The sequence below is a fragment of the Uranotaenia lowii genome, unplaced genomic scaffold, assembly GCF_029784155.1.
Source record: "Uranotaenia lowii strain MFRU-FL unplaced genomic scaffold, ASM2978415v1 HiC_scaffold_500, whole genome shotgun sequence".
Taxonomy (NCBI): domain Eukaryota; kingdom Metazoa; phylum Arthropoda; class Insecta; order Diptera; family Culicidae; genus Uranotaenia; species Uranotaenia lowii.
In genome coordinates, this window is record NW_026598424.1 from 1,541 (window position 1) to 18,736 (window position 17,196).

Here is a 17,196-nt window from a genome sequence, read left to right on the forward strand (position 1 = left end):
ACTAAACTGACAAAAATAAATTCAAATCTTTAAATACATTACATTTATAAATGTCAGAAGAAGAAAATTCCGAAACATTGTAATTGAATAATTTAAGGCACTATTTTCTGAATTTTTAGAGAAAATCATCTTTCTTTGCCCTTTTTGCCAGACAAGTATTGTATAAATATCAGTTATTGGATGAATAATTGTAATCTTGAAATTGGCAATGGTCTATTTAGAAGAAAAAAATACGTTTTTAAACTCTAGGGATCAATTGAACCCATAATGAACATTTTAGAAAACTTTATCTGAAAAATGTTGAGAGTTTACCATCTTTTTGAAAATATGGTATAATGAAGTTCATATTACACTCTAACGATTAAGGTATTGGAATATATATTTTTGTTTAAATTTTCTTATGTCAAACATTTTAAAGTGAAAAAAAGATCTTCAAGTCGTATTTTGTGAAATTTTTCAAACAAAGTTCAAAAGCTCAAAAAATTATTTTGTTAAAATTTTTTGAGTTTAAAGCATAGTTGTTTTGGTCCATTTAGCACGTTTTTCTAGAACATGTGATCATATTGTAAGTCATTTCAGTTTCGAGATATAGGTAAGGAATCAAGTATCCCCAGAGATCAAGTATCCTCATTCTCCCCTATTTTTCGTTTTTTTTTTCTATGAGCTCTTGTGCGCTTTTTGGCATACCTTTAGAACATTGCAAAGATTTAAAAAAATGAAGGTTTTAATTCAATGATCAACTTTCCCGAAGAGTATTTTAGACTTCTAAGAAAAAAGTGATAGCAGTTTTCTTCTTGGTAATTTTACCCAATTTAGCAAAATGCGGGAATTAAGAAGAAATTTTCAAGTAAATTTTAGTCAATTTGAATTTGAGATATAGTCATAAAATGATTAAAAAACTTTAAAACTGATTTCAGAAATAGTTGTTATGTTCTTTTTTTTATGAATCAATTAGTTTTTCTTTCGGAAGCTAGTTTGCTGTGAGGCCTAAGTAGACGTGTGATATTTTACTTTATAATTTTATCCCTCATAAGTCATAATAAATAAAAATAGTAGAATTTAATTTTTTAAGGTATTGATCTCTACAACAAGAATACCTAGGCTAAATCTGAATCATATAGATTGAAAGGAGGATAATAAATAAGTTCAAAATCTGATTTTGTATGAAGTTTAAATTAATTTGATCTAAGCTTGTCTGAATATTTAAAACTAAATTTGAAATCAGTGAAAATTAAATATTAATAGCAAATTCGGATTTTTCCCAGTTAACCGCGAATATGTAGAATCGAAACATGAAAAAAATATCAAAATCTAGATAAGACATAAAACATTTGAAAATGAACTTTTTTGAAATTTTTGTAATTTTTGTCATTTAAATCATTTTTGTCATTTTTGTCATTTTTGTCATTTTTGTCATTTTTGTCATTTTTGTCAATTTTGTCATTTTTGTCATTTTTGTCATTTTTGTCATTTTTGTCAGGTTTGTCATTTTTGTCATTTTTGTAATTTTTGTCATTTTTGTCATTTTTGTCATTTTTGTCATTTTTGTCACTTTTGTCATTTTTGTCATTTTTGTCATTTTTGTCATTTTTGTCATTTTTGTCATTTTTGTCATTTTTGTCATTTTTGTCATTTTTGTCATTTTTGTCATTTTTGTCATTTTTGTCATTTTTGTCATTTTTGTCATTTTTGTCATTTTTGTCATTTTTGTCATTTTTGTCATTTTTGTCATTTTTGTCATTTTTGTCATTTTTGTCATTTTTGTCATTTTTGTCATTTTTGTCATTTTTGTCATTTTTGTCATTTTTGTCATTTTTGTCATTTTTGTCATTTTTGTCATTTTTGTCATTTTTGTCATTTTTGTCATTTTTGTCATTTTTGTCATTTTTGTCATTTTTGTCATTTTTGTCATTTTTGTCATTTTTGTCATTTTTGTCATTTTTGTCATTTTTGTCATTTTTGTCATTTTTGTCATTTTTGTCATTTTTGTCATTTTTGTCATTTTTGTCATTTTTGTCATTTTTGTCATTTTTGTCATTTTTGTCATTTTTGTCATTTTTGTCATTTTTGTCATTTTTTTCATTTTTGTCATTTTTGTCATTTTTTTCATTTTTGTCATTTTTGTCATTTTTGTCATTTTTGTCATTTTTGTCATTTTTGTCATTTTTGTCATTTTTGTCATTTTTGTCATTTTTGTCATTTTTGTCATTTTTGTCATTTTTGTCATTTTTGTCATTTTTGTCATTTTTGTCATTTTTGTCATTTTTGTCATTTTTGTCATTTTTGTCATTTTTGTCATTTTTGTCATTTTTGTCATTTTTGTCATTTTTGTCATTTTTGTCATTTTTGTCATTTTTGTCATTTTTGTCATTTTTGTCATTTTTGTCATTTTTGTCATTTTTGTCATTTTTGTCATTTTTGTCATTTTTGTCATTTTTGCCATTTTTGTCATTTTTGTCATTTTTGTCTTTTTTGTCATTTTTGTCATTTTTGCCATTTTTGTCATTTTTGTCATTTTTGTCATTTTTGTCATTTTTGTCATTTTTGTCATTTTTGTCATTTTTGTCATTTTTGTCACTTTTGTCATTTTTGTCATTTTCGTCATTTGTGTCATTTTTGTCATTTTTGTCATTTTTGTCATTTTTGTCATTCTTGTCATTTTTGTCATTTTTGTCATTTTTGTCATTTTTGTCATTTTTGTCATTTTTGTCATTTTTGTCATTTTTGTCATTTTTGTCATTTTTGTCATTTTTGTCATTTTTGTCATTTTTGTCATTTTTGTCATTTTTGTCATTTTTGTCATTTTTGTCATTTTTGTCATTTTTGTCATTTTTGTCATTTTTGTCATTTTTGTCATTTTTGTCATTTTTGTCATTTTTGTCATTTTTGTCATTTTTGTCATTTTTGTCATTTTTGTCATTTTTGTCATTTTTGTCATTTTTGTCATTTTTGTCATTTTTGTCATTTTTGTCATTTTTGTCATTTTTGTCATTTTTGTCATTTTTGTCATTTTTGTCATTTTTGTCATTTTTGTCATTTTTGTCATTTTTGTCATTTTTGTCATTTTTGTCATTTTTGTCATTTTTGTCATTTTTGTCATTTTTGTCATTTTTGTCATTTTTGTCATTTTTGTCATTTTTGTCATTTTTGTCATTTTTGTCATTTTTGTCATTTTTGTCATTTTTGTCATTTTTGTCATTTTTGTCATTTTTGTCATTTTTGTCATTTTTGTCATTTTTGTCATTTTTGTCATTTTTGTCATTTTTGTCATTTTTGTCATTTTTGTCATTTTTGTCATTTTTGTCATTTTTGTCATTTTTGTCATTTTTGTCATTTTTGTCATTTTTGTCATTTTTGTCATTTTTGTCTTTTTTGTCATCTTTGTCATTTTTGTCATTTTTGTTATTTTTTATTCTTATCCAAGGAGTTATTTACAAAGAAAAACACCTTATCAGAGATTTTGTTTAATTGTAGGTCATCAAAAATAAAAAAAACACTTTGTTTTTAATTCTACGTTTTATTTACTAATTTAGTTAGCTTAAAAGAGACGAAACCCCTTATCGGTGGGATTTTTTCTAGAGCAGCGTGTTTGCTGATTTCAGTAGGAAAAGATCGCATCGATGATGACCCGAAGATTCGAAAAACTCACAGTGGAAGTACGCGCATTACAACTAAGTTTCACTTGATAATCATAATTGTTATTATTATTTTTATTGTATAATCACATTCTGCTCTCCATAGAAGTGCTGATGGCAGTGAATTGCTCCGGTCTTGGAGCAGAGTTGTAGTCGGGGGTATTTAGGCCCTTATCAACTGTTAGTTTACTTTGTTGGTGGCCAAAGCTGCCTTGAGCGATGCTATTTCATTTCCGATTTGCTCAGATGAGTTCGATTCGTTGGAGCTGGAATTGGGATCAGTCTGGTTTCGCAGGTGGGCACGCATTCCCTTGGCAATGATGTTTCCAATTTCCTCGCTCGAGGCGCTGCTCGATTCCGACGAGAAACGTGTATTGCGGTTAAGTTGCTGCAAATCAAATGTTGAAACAATCAACTACCTATTAAGTATTATGAATGGATTTCTAGTTAATGGAAAACAACCTGGATCAATGTTCCTCGAATGCTACGAGCATTGCTGTCCTGGAAGGCCGCAGCCAAATCCCGGTTGATTTGTTCCAAGGGCGTGTTTCCTACGCGAATGTACACCGGCACATATCCGTCCTTCTTGGGCAAATCTTGATACCTTCCCGGGAATGCATCTGTAAAACGGTTCAGACAGTTGAAGGTTATTTATTGCATACGACTTGAACAAAATCATAAATACAAAAAGGAAACAAAATCATATTTTCCGGTTGGATTTATTGGTAGTTCTAATAAAATTTTATTTTTCTAACAAGGTTTATCAGCACTGGAAATCGTAACACGATGGGTAACTACTCCACTTGGTTGTAGCGTTTGTAAGTTAGTTAAAAACAGGAGAGCTGATTTGAAAAAAAAAAAAAAAACATTTGATTTAAGTTTCTAATCACGGCCGGGTTTGTTTGGCTAACTCAGCAGCAACTAATTGCTTCACTCGGTGCTCATCCGATGCCGATATGGAGGTAGAGTTGCTGGAGGTGTTGTTTACTAGATCGTCGCCTTGCAGTTGCTGTAAAGAAAAAAGAAAGAAATATTAGATTATTCCTTGTTAAACTAAAAAAATCATCAAGGAAAATAAGCTTGAACTCGAAAAACAGGAAGAAACAAAACTATCGTTGCAAAAGTTACCATCATCAGTCATGGAAATGACAATTATTTGAGATGTGAATGTTAACCTTTATCTAACAAATATACGAATATGTTTTCTAATTACTCAAGCAATAAAGAATGTACTTTTCAATAGCATTTAATAGGGAAATTTGAATTTTTCATTTTTTTCAATTTTATAATTTTGGAAAATCGAAACAAAACTTGGTTAAAAATACGGTTTCATTAATTCATAGAACAGTAAATATAAGTTCATTTTAAATCTACTGATCCGATGAAAAAAAAAAAATATTGCGGCTCAGAACTTCGATAAGGGTATCAAAATTTGGTAACTTTTTAGGGAATATTGAATCGGAATAGCCTAAGATAATCTTCGTTTTTTGATCGAAATAGAGACCCCTCTTTGGACCGTGCTCACGATCACAAAAAAATGTTAAAACGTGGTGTAAAAACCGTACTTTTCAAGCAATTAACGAAGGTGCTTAATCGCTTGGCGCACGGCACTCTCCCAAATAAACGCACTTCAACCAAGCAATTAAGTGCCAAAATTTTTTTATTCACAGTAGATAAATTATAAAGAGTGAATTGACGTGAAGTGGCATTATTTGAAACATTTTGGCATGGAGACCAACGAATGCAAGTTCACCTGAAAAGAGTTTATACGCAATTTTTACGCAAAAAAACCTTATCGGGCCATTGTGTATTTATCTTGAATTTTACTATTTATACAAAAAGTTTTACAAACTTCTTAACAACAAAATTGATATTGACTTTAATTTGCTTTTTAGTGACAATATAGCACTATTGGAAGTTTGGCGGTTTGTATCTTTAAAGATTCAAGAGCTTCAAAATAAAAAAAATCTTTTGAAACCCTCAATGAATTCTTGAAATCTTTTATTTTTAATTATTAGTTTTTTATGAACGCACCCTGAAAGCCTAAATAGACAAAAAACTCCCTTATCAGACCACCTTGATGTCAATTGGACACTTCTCGTTGAAGATCGCCATATCTCCCTTGTTTCTCAACCGATTTGTATAAAGTTTATAGTTTCAGAAACCTCGTTATGTGACTCAAACATTTATCAGACAATGATAAGCTTCACCACTTCAAACTAAGCTGTAGGGTGGACTTCTGCTCATGATGAATCTAGATATGGTGGTCTCACTTTGGCAAAAAGTAGACGAGGGTTGAATGTTGCGGTGTGGGCGAAACGCAGCTGAAATTTGACAACTGGCTGTTGGCTTGGCTGCTGACTGGCCGGGATGCCAGGTGCTCTGATTTTTGTAAAACACGGAGTTTTGCAAATCATCTATATATTGCTAAGATAAAGATTTAGCCATGATTTTTGCAAATGTAATCCATACAAGAAAAAAAATATTCTTCCGGCTGAGTTCCGGGCTGGTAAACAAAGCTGGAACAATAGACGACGGTGCCAGTTTTGCCGGTAGCAGGGAGTAACATTAATTATCCATTACTTATAACATATTTATGCTTATTCAACACTATTTTCTTCCAAGAGCTCTCTGGAAGCAGCAGAAAGTCATCGAGTCGGATGGTGACATGGCGAAGTATGACATTCCATCGTCCGAGAAGCGGCTGGCCTTCCTGCAGGAACATTTGATCTTCATCGAGATGAAACAGCTGCTTCAGGAGGACCCCCGTCTGTTGCCATCGCTGCTCCAGAAGATCGAATCAAGTAATCCAGATCTGATTCTGATGGGTATCATTTGGGAAAACCAGATGGAGTTTTTGGCCCTTTTGGACGAGGGAACCGGTGGACGTGGCTGGACGTGCGATTTGATATGTGAGACCACCATACTAGATTCATCATGCTTCTGCCTGTACCATTCCGACTTATTTCTATTCGTAAAACTATTCAAAGGATGCCCTGAAGTGATATGATGCAAAAGAAATCACTTTTGTTTACAGGAACATAAATTCTCCCAACGCACCGCAACTTATTTAGGCCCTATGGAAAATATTGAGCTGTTTTGAAACAAGCATTCTCAATTGAGCGTCTCAAAAAGGTTAAGTTTGAGAAAAAAATGAAGAAAAGTTGGTTTCCGTATAGAAGAAGTCGTTTTCGCATGCGATGTTGCGCATTTTTTTTCGGTACAATTTGGTCAAATTTGCGATTGCACGAATATGGTATTGAACTAGAGTTACACCAAAAGATCAAAAAAGGTTTAAAGTATATTGTCTGAAAGTCTGAAAAGAATCGATCTTCTAGATATTTTTTTACAGCGTTTTTTCCGTAATGCAATTTGATGTGGGACACTCTTCTATAATTGAAAATTCACCTCTTTAATTATGGTTTTGTTAATATTCTTCTGTATTGCCAGTTATTCCTAGAGGTGTCTTAAGACATTTTATTTCAATTTTAAATTTTTTTTTTTCGAAATTTTGTCACATATTTTGTTATAATATTTTTTATCAAAATATTTTGAGTTTATACAGTGATCGAAATAAGAATAGCACCACTATGTGTTATGCTTGTTAAAATGTGAATGATTGAAAATCACCAAAATTCTCTTCTACAAATTATTTTGAATTGTTTAACGGATAAATTAAGCATAAGTTTACTTTTTTTGGACGTCGCAACTGGCGTTGAGGACCAAAACTATGGAGAAAAGGGTGCGAAATAAGAATAACACCACTTGTGTTTTTCAACAAAATCAAGATAATTTTTAAAAATTTACCGTGTAAAAGTGAATAGTAATGCTTCTACGAATTATTTGAATAGATAACTGTATTTTAAGGAGTTTTCTAGAATTTTAAAGATCTCCAAAGGTTTTAAAGGGGGTTTTAAGAGATGCTCCTCTAGCGTTTAGGAATTTGATACTTGAGCTATAATAATTTATCAAACTGCGTTATTTCTTCATTATCATTCATTAGTATGATGCAAATTGACGAAACATAGATTTGAGGCTGAATTTGGATAAAAAAACAGGCTTCAAATTTAAAAATACTAATGTTTTTAAATAGTCAAACGCTATTTCTCTAGTTTCAAGTCATAGATGGCAGCACTATCTTGTAATTAAACCGAATCGATGCCCATTTTCATATAGCTGGGATTAATTCAGGTGTGCTGGATGATTTTGGTCAGGAAATAAGTACTTGGTACCGCATGACCGCCTTGTAAATTCCAAGATCACAATATAAAAAAAAAATTTCATTAAGGACCGATAAAAGTGAATTTCTTTGACCGATAATCCGAATAATTTTGTACTTTTCGATGGAGTTTGATGAACCAGATAACTGGCAGTATTATTGGTATGATTTGAAATTGAATCTGAAGTTGAGATGAGCAGGAATTTTGGCGGCTATATATTCTGATGATTTTTTTGCAAATCCGGAAAAGATTTCTGCAGCGTGAACTCAAACAAAACTGTATTGGAAAACTACCTCGAAATGATGAATATGGCCTAAATAAACCTGAAAAACCCATATTGAGACTAAATTTGGTTTTAACAGCAAGATAGTGCTGCCATCTATGACTTGAAACTAGAAAAAGTGATGTTTACTGAAAAATCTAAGTTTATGAATTCCAATCTGCTTTTTCTGATTTAAAATAAACCGAAAATGTTTAATTCATCATTTCACGTCATTTTAATGAAGAAAGTAAGTAGTTTGGTAAAGAATTACAGCTCAAATATCAAATTCCTTAGTTCTAGAAGAGCATCTCTTAAAACACCATTTTAAAAATTTTGAAAATCTTTGGAATTCTTGAAAACTCCTTAAAATGCAGTTATCTATTCAAATAATTCGTAGAAGCATTATCATTCACTTTTACACAGTAAGTTTCTAGAAATAATCTTGTTTTCGTTGAAAAACACAAGTGGTGTTATTCTTATTTCGCACCCTTTTTCCATAGTTTTGGTCCTCAACGCCAATTGCAACGTCCAAAAAAACTAAACTTATGCTTGATTTATCCGTTAAACAATTCAAAACCATTTATAGAAAAAAACTTTGATGATTTTCAATCAATCATATTTTAACAAGCAAAACACATAGTGGTGCTATTCTTATTTCGCTCCCTGTATTTATTTTGGAAAAAGTTTTATTACATTTAAATTTGAAGTTTTTAGTAAAACCTTCAAAATTTACTTGTGTATTTTGTTTGCTTATCTTAAAAAAAATTTGTTCTAGTCCCCCCGATCGATTTTTGAGTGAAAAGTGCGTTGTATAGCAGATAGACTCCACTATCATGTGGCAAATTTACAGACATGCCGAATTTTTCTTTTAATTGATATCAAATACTCTCAAATAAAGACACTGTGATTTTTTTTAGAAGATACGCTCCCTAAATTCTCTAACTTTCACTAAAAATGATTCATTAAAACTTCAGGATTTACATTTTAAGCTAAAATGCAATCCTTTAAAACTTAATAATATTAAAAAAAAAGATTTCTTGCCAAACTTTTTGGAAAATAATAGCTAGAAATAGCTGTAAATACAACTGGCAAACTAAAATTGTAAAAACTCAGTTCATATGCATGCAAATCCCCCCACGAGGGTTCAGAAAAGCAAGTGATACACTCAAAATTTGAAATTTCTAATCAAATTTTGATCATTGAATAAGGTTATTCGAAGTATCAATATTAACTAAGAGATACATAATGCCAAAACCTCCAGAAACAATTTTCGGTTCGGAATTCTGCTTCATTTTTTTCAAATTTTGTATGCTTGTTGATAGAAATTCGTTTCTGAACATTAACTTTTAAAGGAGATCAAACTTATTCCAGATGTTCTGGTTCCGAATTATCAAAATCATATTAGTATTTCCGTTTTTAAATTTCAGATTCGGTATCCAGTTCGGACGTCTTGATTTTCGGTTCGAACAAATATTAAAAAATAGAAATGAAAAGCTGTTTTGAAATCGTTTAAATTTGGTTTGGCGATTCATTAACAATTTGATTATTGATTTTTGAAACTCACACCCCTTTTCTATAAATGTTTTAATAATAATTTTCCAAATATGAAAAAAATAAACTTAGAAACTATCCAGAGTTATTGTTTGATATTTATTCGAAGTTCTTAAACTAAATTCTTCTGAATCTTTTAAAAAAAGGAAAATATGTTTTTATGCAGAATTAAAAAATTTTAAGCTTTGAAATGGAGATACAGAATTGAAAACTCAGAATAAGATCAATTATTTTTCATTTGATTCACACTTAAATTAAAATTTGCAAGTCGGGTGAAAAATTATAAAAAAAATAAAACACTGAAGAATGAAATTCAAAACATCAGAATTAAAATTAAAGCTTCATGATTGACAGTAAAAAAATTATGCTGATTTGCATTCTGAATTCAGGATACGTTTTTTTCTGTATATTTCAGAAATCGTATTGAAATCCGATGCAAAGATGCAAAGTTCGAATACTGAGTTCAGGTGCCAAATATAGATTTAAAACTAATAGAAATGTATTCAAAATTCAGCTCCTAAATGAGCTTCACAATCAAGAAATAATTATCTAGATTCGTTGGGGAACTCAAATTGCAAGAGATTGTATACTTATAATAATGATTGTTAGTTCAATTTCAAAATTTCAAATTCTTCACCAAGTCACCTAGTCAAGTGTGGTGAATAAGGACAGTTGCTTGTTTATTGAGAAACTGTTCAACATTAAAAATTCGTTCATGTTAGCTTCCACCATTTAACTATGGGACAGTTCCATACAATGAAGTGGCAAAAAGTATTATTTGGTGTTTTGGAGGCAAATGAGTGCATAGTTTTCCGCTTTGAAGATATTTTTCTTGATTTCTGGATGATTTTTAACACTTTTATAGACAAGTCCCGATTAACCCCACGATTATTGAGCCAAAGAATGTTTTGTTAAAATGTGCCACTATTCAAACCAGTTCTAGATAATTTGCTTCCTTTTTTCGCCAAAATCATGTTGAAAGAATTGTTTACTTTATACCAAACTTGTAGACATTTCACATAACTATTTGAAATGATGAAAAACAAGACTTGTCATAGTATGAAAGTTGGCGATTTTATTATGCTTCAAAAAACTTTTTTTCTCGATTTATTCAAGCAACATGAAGTAAATTGAATTAATATTCGTTTTTTCGCAATTAATCAAGGAACGTTTTGGTCCTGAAAATAAAAAAAATAATGACGGATCACAACAATTTTTCTCATTTGCGTATCGATTTACTTCTATGTCCCTACTCACCCCATTTTACGGTACATCATTCAGCTGAAAATTATAATATCAGTAGAATTTGAGTTGATTTTGCCATCTTTTAAATGAAATAATCTGTAGTTTTAATCATCCAAGGATATTTGCTTGATTGATATTAAAAAAAATAAAATAAAAGTTTTCGTTATTTTCCAGTAAAACAAATTGCAGAGAATTCTATTTTATTTTTGCATTGGTTAACATTGTTTATATTGCAATTTTTTCGGAAGCCAAATTTCATACTAAAATCTAGAATTTGAATAAGATTGTAAGAATCAGATTTGAACCGCATAGTTTTAATCTATTACTTTTACTTATGAAATTTTGATTTATTCTATTTTCAAATCAAATGAGCTTTTTGAGTAAATCAAAGGATTTAAACTTTCCTTTTTTGTTACTAGAGGAATCCTTATACAAATGTAGTTGAGCATTTCAAAGATTTAAGGACGTATTTTAAATGTTTCTATTCAATACAAAAAATGTAAATGTGAAAGATTTTAATAATAAACAATAGACCCAGCAAACTTTTTTGTAGGTATATTTCGCAACAAACTTTGTTATATGTTTCATATACATTATTGAATCCTCGCATAAAACTCGAAAAAAAACAGCATTTACCTACCAAAGTGGAGGCAATATACATACATATTTTTAACTTTTGTCTTAAGCGATAAGAATTATAAAAATAGAACGATATTCAACACCTTATTCGTACATTCTGAATGTATGCGAGAGACCACAAGATTGCTTTCAATGCATGCTAACCGTTACCAGCGACAATATTTGCTGCTTCTCTCATTGGACACCTTTTTCAAATGAACCATCTGATTATTAGCAATCTGGTAGCACTGTTTATCGCAGAGAGAACAACAAGGTTGTTTTCTCACTTGAACCTCGCGCGGGAGTACAAATTTGAAAACATGGCGGACTTTTTATCACCTCCGATTTATACCGACTTTAAGTAACCATTTTTACGATCGTTTACTTATTTGGTAGGAATTGCGATTCGCATTAACATTGTTAACGATTTGAGCTATCATTTCTAATGCCTTTTTTTATTTGCTGAAAAAATACGTAAAAATAAAAAACCTTTTTAATTTGTATTATTCATGCATTGTTCGAGCAAAATATCATAATAAAAATCAGTCACGCAGGTAATAAAGATGGAGATAAGAGATAAATGGTATGTAACCTGTACTCACTCGGTTTCAGAAAAATTTGATTTTTTTAAGTTCCTTTTTACCAAATACAAAAAAATTGGTAAAATAAAACTTATCACCCTACATTTGAGTTGTCCTCAGTTTTAAAGATTGAAATGATTCACTATTACATACTTTGATCAATTGATTTCCTCTTTTACAAGCCTGTTTCAGTTAATGTCTATTATTTTTACCAATATGGTTGCATAATTTCTCTTCAATAAATTTTCCTGGGACAGTAGTTATTTTTTGTTTTAATGTTTGCACAATTTTAATCGATGGTATACGCAAATTAGACGTATCAATACAGGTTCATAAAATTTCCTATAATGTTATTCCGAGAAATCGGAAATTGAGCGCGTTCGATGAACGTCAAATGTCGAACGAAAAACTCTCCTGTATAGTTCCGTTGATTGCCTGTTTTTCTAAGCCCAAAGTTTCCAATATCAATTTCCAATAACGAATCATGTTCCGGACAGTGAGTGGCAAAAAAGGGTGCGCCACCATCATCGCCATAGTTAATTGAACTTACCCTTGCCAATCGGGCGCGATTCACGCGGGACACCGGCTCATGGAAGGCCGCTGCCAGGGCAGGATTGATTTCGGACAGTGGCTGATTGCCGTACCGGATGTAGACGGGGACGTAGCCTTCGCGGGGCTCCAAAATCTGATACTTGGGGGCGGCGACTGGAAAATGGGAAATTGAAACGAAATAAGTTTTAAATTTGAACTATTTTTTTTAAATTTTCTCCTTAGAGTGACGTGCTTCACATGCCTTACGCCTTTTAGTTCCCGGATAGTTCCATCATGCTGGTCCAGATAGATGTGCTGACATGCAGAAAACGTGCCGGATAGCTTGAACATGCATATTTTGAAGGTTGTGGGACAGAACTTTGAAAAACGGTGCTGAACATGCAAAGAAGGATGATGGTGAAGTATATACAGATGATGGAACATGCAATAATTTTGATGAGATAAAATTGACATTAAATTTTCACATCATTGTAACCATTGATGGTTGGTGAAATGATAAGATCTTAACATATTTTAAACTTTAGATGTAACGATTTGTGACTATGGTGACAAGACTTTTATGTATCTAAGATAGGATAGTTGAAAATTTTCGAGACAGTGATTGTCTTTTTTTTTGTAGATATGGACTTGATATGGATAAACAATTCATTAGCTTTACTCTATATATAATAAGCGACTTTTCTAAAGCCAATGGTAATCAACTAACGTCTCCTTCAAGACTCAGGGGGGGGGGGGGGGGTGATTTTCCAATTTTCAAAAATCAGTCGATATAAAGGAACGTTTTTTTCTGATGAAAAAACGATCGTTTGAGTGAATGAAAGAAGGGGGGAGGGGTCGCGGGAGGGGGGATGGTCAGTTGCAAATGAATCTACAATATTACCTGCACACTGCATGTATTTAAAAAAGTATGAAACAAGAGATGAATTATGAAAACTTTATCAAAGTTTCTCTTCATACTCATTTCAATATCCTTCTACACAACTTACAGATCCTTTTATAAAACAACCAGCGAATCTATAATATCCTCTGAGAAAGAATGTTGATAATTTTATTTTTTATTTTTAGGTATATCTGGTATTTTGAAATTGTCATTTTAAGAGCTCTTTATAGAATTTTTCGTTATAAATGTAATTTTTTCAATGAAAAATAATACACATGCTGTTGAGAGATGAAAATGTAGAAAAAAATTGTTCAAGATATCTTCATTTTTTTCCTGAGCTTCTAATTATAAGCGCTCTGATACTTTATAATTTTTCGGAAGTATTTTACTTTTCACCGATAAGGCCGATAAACTTATTAACAAACAAAACTAACGGGCATTAAATTCTTCATTGGGGCATTCACTGAATCGTGATTTTGAAATTTAGCATTATTATTTTCAAATTTTCAAACACTATATATAAAATCAACACTTTAAATATAAATAAAATAGAAAATACGATTATCAAAATTAGTTACTGAATATGAAGCTTCTGGAAACTAATTTAATATCATATGCTCTTGATTTTAAAGTTAACATTTAAAATTTTCAATACTTTTATATTTTGATACTTTTCTTTAGTGAAGAGTCTCAATCATTTGCATTTGAACTAGCCAAGTTTTAAGATTCAGAATATCAAACCTTAAGTTAAATTTCAACTTAAAATTTAAATATTATTGTGTAGATGTGCTGAAAGCAGTCATAATTGCTGTAGATCTTGAAATCCAGTAGTGTTGGATAAAAATCACTAAAAGATCTGCTGACTGTTAAGCGTGATAGATTGCCTTGTTGCCGAAAAAAAAGTAGAATGATAAGGGGATACTTTTAATACACATGGGAAAAATTAAAACCGTGGCTAACTGATTTTGAAAGGTGAATGTTGTTTCTAAAAATTGTCGCAAACTCGATTTTTTGTTATATTTTATTCCTTTCTTATTATCTGGCATTTAGTAATTTTAAAACTAAACAGTTTAGAGTGAAATCGATCAATGATAATTGATGAAGTAACTAACCTACATGAACAACAAAAACTATGTAAAATCTTTTCATCATCCTTTATTTATTTAATGATTCAGATTAGAGGGAGGAATGCCAAAAATTGTCATATTCCCGGAAAAATACAGCACAGATTTCATCTAGATAATCTTTGTATTTTACTAAATGGGGAAACATACTTACTTTTATAGTTTTTTTTTTCATGATAAATTACTCACAGTCTTCATGAAAATTGACCATTAAGTTAAACTTTTTTTTCTAAATCGTTTGATACTTTACATTTTTGCCAAAAAGTGCACAAATGTTTTCAATGAAACTTGTATTTTCAAAATTTATATCAGAAACAAGAGCTGATAAAAAATACAAATTTGCATTCAGTGATCCTTAATAAGTCAAAATCAGTTTCCAAATTCTTTTCATCTCGGAAAATGTGAATTTTGTTTCCTTGTTTTATAGTTTTGAATCCAGATTTTGGGTTCTGGAGATCAATTTAAATCTCTATCGCCAACGCCAATTCTTCAATAACGAAATAGCTATCATAAATACTTTATGTTTCTTTTTGGCTGTTAAAACTCATAGGGAATACAAAAGTCATAACACGTAATCTCTGCTTCTGATTTTTTGTTGCTGAAATCTTTTGAGAAGATGTTTTTTAAATTTAAACTCTTACTATGAATATTTTATATTCGATTCCTGTTTGGCAGTACTTGAATTTTATTCATTGTCATCCATAATATGAATGTTTTATGTGATACATTTCAAACAGAATTAAATAAAATCAGATCTGAAATTTATAATTTTTTTGAATTTCATAATATAGGTTATTGATTTTAAGTTTATAATTCATATTTAAATGGTGAAACACTAAGGGTGAAAAAAAAAATTCGCAAAAAAGAACCTTTACTGTGGTTCAGAAACTGCGAGTCACTTTTTAGTGACTTGGTCACTTTTTTTGGGTCAGTCACTAAAAAGTCACTTTTTTCATCATTTGGTCACTAAAGTCACTATTTTCCGAAAAATGGTCACTTTTATCACCAAAAGTCACTTTTTTCTCCGAAAATAATCCAATGAAAAAGTAATAATGAAATGAAATAGTAATCAGTCAGTCAGAAATTTTTTCGCCTCCGGCGGAATTTCGGCATAAATCACCCTTGGCTTGAGACATTTCGATCCACGACATTATTTGACGTTCATGAAATAAAACTAACTTTGATTGTAGATTTTAATTTTTAGTTCAATCAACCTTTTGTATTGGAACTCAAAACTTGATATACAAAAACCCTATATCGTCTTTAGAATGGGTTTTTATTAAGATGTGTAACTAAGATTGAGATTGAAACGAACAATTTTTTTCATTAAAAAAAAACTTTTATGTCATAACAATTGTTATGTTGATATGAAATATTCTTAAAAAAAACAATTTAATACTCAATTTTATTTCGTGTTTTTTGTTCTTCTAAATACTTAAAAAAAGGGTTTTAAAAATTTACACAAGGCCACAAAATTTACATTTTTCTTAGGTGCAATGAATTTAAACGGTAATTTCAACTAATTTGGTTTCCCCGAATCTAAATATGTATGCAATATTTCTATCAGCTTTTGTTATTGAAATGACTTTTGAAAATATTTAAAAATCTTTAGAGAAGTTTCTGCACTTTTTTTTACAAAAACTCAAATCAAAAACATATTATTTAAAAATAAAAGTTTTATATGAATTGATGAGCTTTAAATAGAATCAAGTTTTTTTACGCTTTCTGCTGTGATGTCAAAAATACTTGTAATGACATTTTTCCATAATCAGTTATCTATCAATGTTTGATTTTACTAGTAATAAACTCTTTATCACCAAAACTAAATGTGTTTGGCCGAATTTGACAAAATTTCTAGTTTAGGACACTATTTACCAAATCAATAATTTAAAAAAATAAGCACCAAAATGGTTATAGTGAAACATGTTTATTGAAAAAACTCCTCCTAAAATGTTTTTAAAAACTAATCTTTTTTATTTCCATACTATTTTTTTAATTTTCAAATGAATTTACCGAATTTTAATGTACAGTTTTTATTTCAATTTTCTAATCAACTTGCTGGATTTTTTTTAATCAAACTTTTTAAATTTTTAAGACATTTTTTAACTATTGTTTACTTGTTTTTAAATTCTGAATTTTCATGTTCTTCAACCATAAGCCTTTAACTCTAAATCTTTAATAATAAAACATAATTTAAGGCTTCTGTTCTTTCAGGACCCAATATTTTAATCAAAAGAGACAAAATACTCAGACCTTGTAATTTAAAGCTTAAAAACCTGCGATTGAAAATTTAAAAACTTTTTGTTAAAATTTTTTTATATGAAATCATGATTTTTGGATCGATCATGATTTAAATTAATCTGAAAAATTGTTCTAAGTAGCAACTTTAAAAATAAATTTTAATACGCAGTGTTTACTAACTTTGTATTTGATTTGTGCTTTCAATATAAATAACAAAAGTTTTGAACTCATTATTTTTTATTTTTCATCAGTTTTTATCATTCACGTAATTACTCATTTTCAAACAT

At 29.8% G+C, this 17,196-nt stretch overlaps 2 protein-coding genes across 2 annotated transcripts; both read right to left on the minus strand.

Annotated features, from left to right (window-relative positions):
- Positions 1-3,497: 3,497 nt before the first annotated feature.
- On the minus strand, positions 3,498-4,286 carry LOC129760196 (uncharacterized; the record flags this gene model as incomplete). Its single annotated transcript, XM_055757797.1, has 2 exons — positions 3,498-4,023; positions 4,098-4,286. Coding segments are annotated over 2 exons (396 nt in total), but the record flags the coding sequence as incomplete, so codon positions are not given.
- Positions 4,287-4,338: 52 nt separating this feature from the next.
- LOC129760195 (uncharacterized) lies at positions 4,339-12,994 on the minus strand. The gene is made up of 3 exons (XM_055757796.1): positions 12,911-12,994; positions 12,663-12,860; positions 4,339-4,644 (listed from the first exon to the last, which is right to left on the minus strand). The coding sequence occupies exons 1-3, from the start codon at positions 12,992-12,994 to the stop codon at positions 4,522-4,524; spliced, it is 405 nt and encodes a 134-aa protein (XP_055613771.1). The 3' UTR covers positions 4,339-4,521.
- Between the last annotated feature and the right edge of the window lie 4,202 nt (positions 12,995-17,196).